This window comes from Paramacrobiotus metropolitanus, unplaced genomic scaffold, assembly GCF_019649055.1.
Source record: "Paramacrobiotus metropolitanus isolate TYO unplaced genomic scaffold, Prichtersi_v1.0 Parri_scaffold0000042, whole genome shotgun sequence".
NCBI classification, from domain to species: Eukaryota; Metazoa; Tardigrada; class Eutardigrada; order Parachela; family Macrobiotidae; genus Paramacrobiotus; species Paramacrobiotus metropolitanus.
In genome coordinates, this window is record NW_026570262.1 from 953896 (window position 1) to 965238 (window position 11343).

The following is an 11343-nucleotide window of genomic DNA, read 5'->3' on the forward strand; positions in this document are numbered from 1 at the left end:
GCACCTAATTAGTAGCACCTAGACACTATGTGCTGTATTTTAAAACGGTAGTCTGAGTGCTACACATTAGGTGCTAGTGCTACTAAATATTTGAATACAGCACATAGTCAGTTATTTCTAGGTGCCACTAACTAGGTGCTACTAAAGTTATAATACAGTGCTGCACAATTTCTGTTGGTTGTAATCACAGGCTTTCACAGCCAATCATCGCGATGTTCCCGCACTGGTGAGGAACGCGTGCAACTTTAAACTGGTCAAACCACTGCGATTGGCAGCATCTTGAGAAAGTTTTGAGCAAAGATCCATACACGCAGACATAAGCAGGTTGCGGTATCAATGTCAGGTCTTCTCAAATCTTACTTTTTCTGAAGCCATTTTTTGATGAAAATTTCTTATTTTAATCAAGACTACAGAATCGTAGGTGGTCATGATTAGAACTTCCCAGTAAAGATGGCCAAAACGTGTTTTAGCTGTTGTAACAGAGGTGGGTTGGTCAGTGTTGAAGTGTTGGATTCTCAGCTTTTCTCATTGGCCTTCCATGTTTCAAACGCTTCTTTTTCTCTAAAACCTGACTTGCGATCGGGCTGACGAACTCGACAGAGTTGGAATTTCGTTAAGCCTTAGAGGATTATTATATCTATATACTATATTAATACTCGTATATATACTATATATATAAGTATAGTGATTATTACTGTATTCGGCTTCCAAGTCATCAAAATCTTACCTCATCTTGCAAAAAGAGCAACAGTATTCGCTTGGATTACCTTTGACAACATTAAGCTGGATGCGGCAGATTGTTCTCATGATTGGTCATAATTATCCAATCGGTTTCTAACTTTGTACATGTAGGTGATCCTTTTATTTGGAATGAACTACGAGTGCCCAGAGGCGCGAATTAATATTGCTGCTGCGATAGGTGCACGCCACCAGTGTTGTCCTTTCTACCGTTCCAAGAATCTCGTTAAACGAGATTCTTGATGATTGGCACTGATTACTCGTATCCGTGTTCATACAGTAGTCACCGGTGCTGTATGTCGAAAGTTACCGTACATTCATTTTAATAACAAGTGTATAACGTATTTCGATATTCTGTTTGTCGCTGATGTTGTAATTTCGTGGGTAACTTCCATCGGACGTAAATGTACTGTACTCTTAAGTACGGCTTTGCGCCATGCTAACGGCCAGAAGTCATTGGTCAGTTGGCGTACCTCAAGGACTGCAAAAATAAAATAGCGATTAAGTGCTCTGAAAACAGCGCAGACATCTTGCATCGAGCTGTATGTGATTATATTTATACATTTTCGCAATATCGGTTCACTATACGTGCAGTGCCTTTGCAGTCCTACGAGTAGTTTTTTTGTAGCCGCGAATGTCCTCACGATCCTATCAGCAGCGACTTTCTATTATTCTTTCTTTTTTTTTCTATTTCTTTCGCAGTCTGTGGCCCTGCTTTCAGTATTCAGACTTCAGAGTGGTGGAAGGAGCCAAGATCACCGGTCAGGGTGGTATATGCACCGTAGTTGTATTCTCAGTTATGTGACGATGTTAATGTAGACTAATTACATCACAGTATGTGTGTCGTTAAGTGAAGAGTTTTGGGAAAATTAGTAAGTACAGTACTTAACATGCAGTTCCGGCGTTCCGCTCACAATCACAACGGCATGGTCTGTATAAAGCAGGCTACTCGAACCATTCCCCTGTACTGCTGCCGTCAGCCGGCTGGTACTTTACGTTGTGGCTAAACAGGGGTGCTTATGTGCCGCGCCTGATTTAACCATACGTACTGCCGTAACGTCACACTCCAGCCGGGTGACGGCAGCAGTGCCGTGAATTGCTTCGACTGTCACGGTTTTCCCCCCTATATACAGACCATGGCAGCGGGCTGAACGATAAATCGGCATTGTATTCTGATCATGGGTAGAGATGGGCAAACTAAAACTGACTAAACTAAACTAAACTAAAACTCGGTTAAAAGTTTTAGTTGCTAAAACTGACTTGGTTAAAACTTTTAGTCAACTAAACGTTGGCGACTAAATTTCTTAGTAGTTAACCACGAGTTGGTTAAAATTTTTAACCGGTTAACCAAAGTTAACCGAGACTAAAATTAAATTTTTCGGTTTTCAAATTAAGTGTAATTTACTGCGTCCAGGCTATTGTCATTTGTAAAAATATGTTGCTCATTTCGCCGTACGCCTATGGTTGTCGAGTCAGACGAGCTTAAACTTTCCAGTAAACGTATATAAACAGTCATTTAGTGCGGCTCACTCAGACACTGGAATAATAGCCGTATCAGATGCATTACACACCTCCTGGTACTGCTGCAGTCGTCCGCCCGTAGTTTCGTCATTTGGTCATACTTGAGGCGATTATTAGAGCAGTACTGAGTACAGGGAAGGTGTGTAATGCACCAATGAATTTGTTTTGTACATTTGGGCTTGGTTTGTTAGGGCCCTAACCACACAATTTTTGTTAACCGGTTAACCGTGGAGATTTAGTAACTAAAATCGATTTGACTAAAATATTTAGTCACTAAAAAGCTTCTGACTAAATTTTTTAGTTACCAAAGTTTGCTAAACTAATTTTTTTAGTTTTGGTCAGGTTAACCGAAGTTAACCGCTAATTAGTCGACTAATTTTAGTTTGCCCATCTCTAATCATGGGTGTTTTATGGCGTAGTGGATAAAATGTTATTTACTGTTAGCATGTTGATTACAAAACGTCGTATCTGGAGCAATCAGTGAACATATCCCTATTCAAACTATTTGACAACTATTAGTTATCACAATTGTTTTTCGATTTCTTCTTGGGAATTTTTGTGAATTAATAGTGAGCCCTGCCATTTCTGGTTCGTACCAGATTGGCAGGGACAAGTTGTTCAGAGGAACTATAATACACTCTCCAGTGTACGAACTGCCCTCGGTTCTCGCAGCATCTTTTCGTGACTTTATTTCTCTCACTATTCCTACTCAGCTTTTCAAACTTCTCGAGACATACGTTGGAACCCATTCTTGTTTGTCTAATGGAGTCGTCAGGACGCTGGAGCCTGTGCTGCGGGAGCGACTGCATGCGCCGTGAGGGGGGACGTTCTGGGGCGTCTGAATGTTGTGCTTCAAGTGATCTGGGGGCTTGCCCTTATAACGCTTCGCGTTTGGCCCTTTTAACCAGTGATCTCATCAGCGCGGCACTCGGTCAACCCCTAAATCCTGCTTTTATGGTAAATGCGGCCGAAGAACGCGTATCTGTGCTGTGGAGTCTTGCTGACTTCTGGAACTCTCACTACGCGTTGGATCATTTCATTCCGTTGTTCATGTCATTGGGTTATCGTGGAACGAACGTGGATCTCCCAGATTCTGGAGACGGATGGAGGAAGCGCGGACGTTTGCGATCGGATTTTTCTGGTGTTATGCCCGAAGCAACCTGGGGGCTTGCCCTTACAACGCTCTGCGTTTGGCCCTTAACCAGCGAGCTCGTTGGTGTGGCACCTGTGGATTCTGGCTGCTTGCTTCTGTAGTTTTTTTTGTCGGTCTCTGTGTTTGCTTTGTTCGCGAATGTCGTAAAATCATCTTAACTATCAGTTGTTTTCACTTATGTTGGTTTCTCATGTACGAAGGTAATACCGCACCATGAATATGAACGTTATCACAATTTTTGTACAGATCGGCATGTTAACACCACCGATTTCGTTATGGTATGGTTTACAGTGCCTGTCAATCATGGCTGTCGAAGTCTGAGACTGGATGTTTTTCCTTTTCAACGGAAGGTTTGCCGGAATTGAAGTTCTATCATGTTGCTCTGATATTTATTTTTCCCGGAATCACGCTGTGATTTTTTTCTTCTCCTCTCCAAAGAAAGTAGTGCGATTTAATCATGACCGTCACAAAGGTACGAGTAGTGTTAAAAGTCAGGGAAGTCAAGCTACCGAAAATTAGATTGCTCATTTTAATGCAAAATTGATGACTTTTACCATGCCAAAAGCTGAAAGTGGGCTATACTCGTTTCTGGTCGAAGTCGCACTACGATCAATACCGTGTTAGCAATTTCAAAATGGCAGATTTAGTTGTCTCTACAGTACATGATCAGATTTCTGGACACAGGTATCATTACTGCAAATGAAACGTAAAGCCACTACAAAAGGCTGTTGTGAACAGCCAGAATGAGAGGAGATAGATAGCTAATAATCATTTTCTAATGACCTTTAGGACAAACAGGATAAAGAGGATAAGTCTGAACCGGTTGACCAAAAGAAAAGAAGTGAGAATTGTTTAATTAATGCAGTTTATACGTACGTGGGTATATTTGCCAGTTCAGCTATGTATGTTTTTTTATCCTAGATGCCCCAAACGGGAAGGAAGCTGGCAAGGTCATGGAAGACCTCAAACAGGAAGCCGCCATGGTATATGATATGCAACATTGGCTTTATTGAATGGCTTATATTTCATAATTCATATACATCGCTTATGTGGAAAGACAACGTTAATTTTGAACTGCGCTGTTTAGGATGACCATATCATATCTTTGTCTGATCTATGCCGACGTCTGCAGACGGATGCGAAAAACGTGAGGATTTTTCAAGATCGAAAAAGGCATTTCAATAGCCACGAATGGATTTTGATTTAATTTCCGCTCCCTACTCGTGCAGAGTATCGAATAGGCACGAACAATAATCTGTTTACGCGAAATATAGCAAATGAATTTTGAATTATATGAGGATAAATTATGTTCCATTAGCCCAGTGTGTGCAACATTTTCGCTGTTGCAGGGATTAAGCGAGGATGAGGCAAAGAAAAGACTGGCGCGGGATGGCCCGAATGCGCTGACCCCTCCAAAAACCACCCGTGGGTTTATAAAGTTTCTAAAGGAAATGTCAGGCGGTTTCTCACTTCTCTTGTGGGCTGGGGCAATATTATGTAAGCTTAGTGTTTCGCAGAATTACAGTACGTACATTCTTCGCTATGGCTATGATGCCGAACTCCCTTTCTTCTCCTACCAGTTCACCTAATTTTTTACAGGTGTTAGTGCGAGATAACCGACGTAAATTCTACATAACTATGAAACCTTCCCTTGTACAAAAAAAACCATCATTTGCCTTACATTATTGTGCTGCTTGCTGATTTAGGTTTCATAGCTTATGGGATCGAAGTGGCAACAAATCCGTTTCCTGAAAGAGATAATGTATGCCTACAGTTTTTTTAAGATAGCTTTTACCTTTGTAAAGCAAGCATCTTATGACATGTACGTATATCGCATGTTTTTTACACATTTTTAGCTTTATCTTGGAATCGTTTTGGCGGCTGTGGTCTTCATTACCGGCTGTTTTTCCTATTACCAAAAAGCAAAATCGGAACGAATTATGGATTCCTTTAAGAATATGATACCGCAGCACGCACTGGTTATACGAAATAGTCAGAAGAGCAGCATTGTTGCTGACCAGCTGGTTTTGGGTGACCTTGTGGAAGTGAAAGGCGGCGACAGAATTCCAGCCGATCTTAGAATTATTGAATCAAAAAGTCTTAAAGTGGATAATTCATCTTTGACCGGCGAAGCGGAACCTCAAAGTCGCACGACCGAGTCCAATGAAAATCCTTTGGAATCGAAAAACATTGCATTTTTCTCCACCAACGCTGTGGAAGGTAAGTGATACATAGTAATATTCTTAAATGTTACTAAAGCTGTTGATTACTGTATCATAATTTTGGCTGCTGTGAGTTATCTTTATCGACCACATTTACTTTACTAATTGCTTCATTGTTGTAAGCAAATTGTATCTATTTTTTTCGTTTGATCAGTTAGTTGTTTTCTTAGGTACCGGCGTTGGCATCGTTATCCGATGTGGTGACAATACGGTGATGGGTCGTATTGCGCAGCTGACCACTGGTCTAGACTCCGGTGAAACACCGATTGCCAAGGAGATTCACCATTTCATATTGATCATTACGTCCGTGGCCGTTTTTCTGGGGGTAGTGTTCTTAATTATTTCCGCTGTCATGGGCTATCACTGGCTGACTACCATCATCTTCATGATCAGTATCATTGTGGCGAATGTACCGGAAGGATTACTGGCGACCGTAACGGTGAGAAAACACGGCTGAGCGTTTCATCTTCCAGTGTTGACATTCTTGACACAAGCATCATGAAAGCTATATGACAACCATGATGAACATTGCTGATGTATTTCTAACAGGTGTGCTTGACCTTGACGGCTAAGAGAATGGCGAAGAAAAACTGTTTGGTAAAGAATCTAGAAGCAGTGGAAACTCTGGGATCTACTTCGACAATTTGTTCGGATAAGACTGGAACTTTAACCCAAAACAGAATGGTAATTTTTCCACAGGTTTTTTTTTCAAACGAAAGTAATGTTTTGAATAAATATGATGGGAAATATTAGAATGTTGACATCAGTATAAGCGGCACGGTTTCTTGCCATTTACGTACGTGCTTCATAAATTGCTCATGGTCCAACAGATATGAGTTTTAAACTACTCTGAACAATGCAAACTTGAGAAACGTTTTAGAATTGACACGTTCATTGCTTTTCACTGCGGTATATATCTTTTTACTTTTGCCGCCAATGTACACGAATTTAGTGCTGTGTACCGGGCCAGATCCCTTAAATTCACTTCTACTCGCATCAGCCTGTTTTCTTGTAGACTGTCTCGCATTTGTGGTACGAGAGCGAGATTCTAACAGCGGACACCAGCGAAAACCGAACAGGTAACAGGCTGCCTGCTCGTACTTACATGGTGCAGTGGTTTTCAAACATCTATTTTACTCCTACAATTTTTTTTTCAGGTACTGATATGAACACTTCGTCTCCCACGTTTCAGGCCCTTCTTCGGGTGGTCCGACTATGCAACCGCGCAGCCTTTCAAGCTGGACAGGACCACCTGCCCGTTGCTAAACGAGTAGTCAACGGTGATGCGTCGGAAACCGCTCTGCTGAAGTTTGGCGAGATCACACAAGGACAGACTATGGAATACCGTGCTCGGCATCATGTCGTGTGCGAAATTCCTTTTAATTCTACCAATAAATTCCAGGTACAGAGAAAATCATAATTTATCTGTTAATTTGGTCTTTTTTACGCTTGTACAAAACTGAACTTTCGTTATCCATTCGTTCGGCAGGTGTAATATACAAAAAGTCGTAATGGATGCACATTTACTGCAGGTATCAGTTCACGAGCAACCACCGGAAGATTCCGACCAGCGCTATCTATTGGTTATGAAAGGTGCACCGGAAAGAATTCTCGAGCGTTGCAGTACCATTTTTATAAATGGAAAAGAGGAACCGCTGACTGAAGAATGGAAAAAGCGCTTTAATGACGCGTATTCAGATCTTGGTGGCATGGGCGAACGTGTACTTGGTAAATCGCATACCCGGTTTAACTCATTTCGCAGTTTATACCAACAAAAGCACTCCCCATATTTCAGGGTTTTGCGACTATACTCTTCCACTGGAACAGTTTCCAAGCGGGTTCAAATTTGACGCCGAGAACGAAAACTTCCCCACCAGTGGTCTGCGTTTTGTCGGTTTAATTTCCATGATCGATCCGCCGCGCTCGGCGGTACCGGATGCTGTTGCCAAATGTCGAAGTGCCGGTCAGTCTGTTTTACTGATATATGAATTTTCAACCATTTACTGGCTGTTTAAGTATCCAGTAAATGCAACACTGGTACTGCGTACAGGTATCCGTGTCATCATGGTCACCGGTGATCATCCCATCACCGCTAAAGCCATCGCCCAAAGCGTGGGTATTATTTCCGTCGGCAACGAAACAGTGAAAGATATTGCCAACCGCCTGGGGATCGATGTCAGTCGCGTTAATCCGCGTCAGGCCAAAGCGGCAGTCATACACGGGAGCGATCTGCGTGACATGGCCGGCACAGAAATCGACGACATTTTGCGGCATCATTCGGAAATCGTCTTTGCCCGAACCTCACCGCAACAGAAGCTGATCATTGTGGAAGCCTGCCAACGTCAAGGGGCCATCGTGGCGGTGACCGGAGATGGTGTAAACGATTCACCGGCACTGAAAAAAGCCGATATCGGTAATTTGCGGCTAATAAACTAGAACATTTATAGCAAGTGCTCGTATAATCGTATTTAACCAAATATTCTAAATATTCGCACCTTTTTTGTTTGCTATGGGTATCTTTTTATTTGCTATGGGTACCATAATACCATTTAAAAGGAACAGAAAGTTGTACAACAGGAACACGTACGCGTCAGGTTAATGCAGCTGCATCAGTCCAGGGAAATTTGTCTGGGCAAAAAGGGTTTTAATTTGCAAATCAGATCTGGAGTTCTCGTTTAATCATAAGAGAATACTGCAATGTTTATACAGTGCAAAATCAAAGAATCACTCGAATCTGCAGCTAATGCAAAAGATTATAAATAAACCTTTATTTTACAGGTATCGCTATGGGTATTTCCGGCAGTGATGTTAGCAAACAGGCTGCCGACATGATCTTGCTGGATGACAATTTCGCTTCCATTGTGACTGGTGTGGAAGAAGGTAAGAATTCAGCACCTGAATTCGGGCAATATTTAGGATTGCGGCTGTCACTTACTATTGTACCGTTAAAATAAGTAAATATTTCTTAATTTTGGCTTAGGTCGACTGATCTTTGATAACTTAAAGAAATCCATTGCGTACACCTTGACATCCAACATTCCGGAACTTTTGCCTTTCTTGCTTTTTATTATTCTCGGCATTCCTCCGGCACTTGGCACAATCACCATCCTGTGTATCGATCTCGGTACCGACATGGTCAGTCATAAAGCTACTTAATAATTATAATAGTGCAACGATGTAAGATATTAACGCAACAGTACTACATACCAGATAATGCATTTTTTAAAGTTTCGTCCCTAAATTGAATGGAACTGTTTGTTTTTACCAGGTTCCTGCAATTTCTTTGGCATACGAAAAGGCTGAATCTGACATCATGAAGCGCCGCCCTCGAGATCCTACCAGAGATCGTCTCGTAAACGAGCGCCTTATTTCTTTAGCTTACGGTCAAATAGGTGTGTCAATCACAAAAAAATAATTAATTTAACCTTTTCCATACAGTTATCCCAATTTCTCGTCACAGGACCCATTCAAGCTGCTGCCGGCTTTTTCTGTTACATTGTGATTATGGGCGAAATGGGCTTTTTGCCGTGGGATTTACTTTGGAAACGAGAGAGATGGGATAGCAGAGAGGTCGCCGATTTGGCTGATTCTTATGGTCAAGAGTGGGTAAGCAATGTAGATGTAGATCGAAATTTAAATTAATAAGATATTCTTCATTAACTGTTTTTCGTATCGCAGACTTATAAACAACGAAAAGAATTGGAATACACTGCTCAAACCGCATACTTCCTATCTATTGTCATTGTCCAGTGGGCCGATTTGATTATTTCCAAAACGAGACGGAAGTCCTTGTTCCAGCAAGGCATGGGGTAGGTTCTCTAGGTTGTAACGTACAAGACATTTCTTATTGTGATTACTGCAGCGGTAATTTGTCATAATTACGAGCTTCCCGAAGAACTCTTCTTAATTTGCCCGTCGTATTTCATAAGTTCGAAACCGGCAGAGCAGCACTTTTTGGATTAGGGCCAATTTAGTCAATGTAGTCATCGGTAAGGTTATCAGCTTTTGCCATTTGACAGACCGCAGTGGCAATATAATTATCAGATAATGTCCGAATGTTTAGAACATTTAACCTAATTCTATCTAGTAGTGCCAGCCCGAATCAATATCGCGTTACAATGTTCATGAATATTTCCTGCAAATTATATTGTAGGAACTGGGTGCTGAATTTCGCTCTGTTGTTCGAAACCGCGCTGGCCTGTTTAATGTCCTACACGCCAGGCATATCGGTGCTGTTGCGGACTCAACCCGTTAAAGGATTGTGGTGGCTACCGGCCCTGCCCTTTAGCGTGGCCATCTTTGTGTATGATGAGATCCGCCGCTTCATACTGCGACGTAATCCCGGAGGCTTTGTTGAACGGGAAACCTATTACTGAAAACGCGTGGCGCCGTCCGTTACGCGTACTTTACATTTGTTTCCGGTGTATTTATAAAAGGATGACCTGTTTTTATCTGAAATGAAAATCGATCTTTTTAAGCTATACCAGCCCAGTGTAGTTTGTGATGATTTGCGATAGTTTATTTATGTCGACAGATGTGTTGACGGTTGAGCTGGATCAATAATGTTGACTTCCAAAAATAAAATTACCTGTGCACATTTCCAGTTCACCAATTGATTCAGTGCGGTTTTACAAGGTTGGATCTTAGAACGCATAAAATGATAAAAACAACAGCGAGCTGGCAAACATAAAAAGGTTAGGTTAGCCGGTACACAGTATTTAAATACTTCATTTACAATGATAGTTGCATGCCTTTTTGTTCTCTACTACGTACGATGAAAATAGTTACAGGAAAATAAACGCCCAATAGGGATTCAAACTTTTGGATAACCTAATAAGCCGCTGTTATCTTGCAAAACGAATTTGAAATTTAGAAGTAGACTCATGTCCGCATCAATATAGCAAATTTCATATCGCGTGTTGTATCGGCAATATAAACGATAAACAGCTAAGAGGAGGCCTCTTTTCTTTACTTTACACTTGGGATAATTTTTATTCAAACTGAAAGCACTACGGATATCCTGTCTTAGCTATGATCCCGTTTTCAAGTGCTGTGAAGGCCTGAAGCCTTGCGCCAGTGATCGCAACTGGCGAATTTACTGCATAGCTTAGAGCGTTTATATAAGGAGCGGGAATTTTAATCGCTTAACGAGGCATTGGTGAATCGCGCTGTTTTGGTGACGTTTGCAGGAATTTGGGTCACTCGGCCCCGGTGTTGTTTGTCCCAGTATAGCAAAATAATGGATCTGTTTTAATCTGGAAACCGGTGATCAGCGCCACGCTTCGGTTGTTACGAAAATAATATTAGCAGTAGAATAATGGTTCTTTAGATGATTTTAAAAAAACACGATTCCACAGTAAAACTACTAAAACAACGAATGCCAAGTTCTCAGTTTACAAGGAATATTATTGCGACGATTGGTATCACTAAGTAGGCATGCGGCCTGCTACCGTTAGAATCCCATTAACATTTAGCAGGACCGTTCGGCAATATAAAAAACAGCGTTCCCAGTAAAAATACTGATCGTAATACAATTAATTTTCGCCAGCGGATTAGGCTTTTTAAAGTTATAAACCGGTATGTTCCGTTCACTCTTAATATCTGCAAAACAAAATCCAGCAAGACATTGCAAATTTTCTTTCCACGGTAAAAATAAAGAATGTAATCCATTTTTTCCATTTTATCGTAACCGAACAAATGTCATTACTG

The 11343-nt window shown here is 41.4% G+C and overlaps 1 protein-coding gene across 3 annotated transcripts; it reads left to right on the top strand.

Annotated features, from left to right (window-relative positions):
* The first annotated feature begins 1353 nt into the window (after positions 1-1353).
* Positions 1354-10232, top strand: LOC129590791 (sodium/potassium-transporting ATPase subunit alpha-B-like). Of its 3 annotated transcripts, none has more exons than XM_055486166.1 (21): positions 1354-1499; positions 3704-3884; positions 4202-4253; positions 4334-4395; positions 4500-4559; positions 4762-4909; positions 5119-5174; positions 5269-5632; positions 5805-6073; positions 6184-6318; positions 6650-6713; positions 6792-7036; positions 7167-7362; positions 7430-7597; positions 7685-8047; positions 8413-8514; positions 8615-8769; positions 8903-9026; positions 9095-9240; positions 9313-9443; positions 9788-10232. In XM_055486166.1, the coding sequence occupies exons 2-21, from the start codon at positions 3870-3872 to the stop codon at positions 10008-10010; spliced, it is 3078 nt and encodes a 1025-aa protein (XP_055342141.1). In that variant the 5' UTR covers positions 1354-1499; positions 3704-3869; the 3' UTR covers positions 10011-10232. The 3 variants fall into 3 exon arrangements, with proteins under 3 accessions (XP_055342141.1, XP_055342140.1, XP_055342143.1); XM_055486165.1 differs by lacking the exon at positions 1354-1499 and adding an exon at positions 2516-3612; XM_055486168.1 differs by lacking the exons at positions 1354-1499; positions 3704-3884; positions 4202-4253; positions 4334-4395 and having other exon boundaries at positions 4520-4653.
* Positions 10233-11343: the final 1111 nt, after the last annotated feature.

Bases quoted from the DNA above. Each gene is read 5' to 3' on its own strand.
- LOC129590791 (XM_055486166.1), top strand. The intron at 4,396-4,499 runs GTATATGATATG...TGCGCTGTTTAG, and splicing joins TCAAACAGGAAGCCGCCATG to GATGACCATATCATATCTTT. The intron at 6,714-6,791 runs GTAACAGGCTGC...TTTTTTTTTCAG, and splicing joins CACCAGCGAAAACCGAACAG to GTACTGATATGAACACTTCG.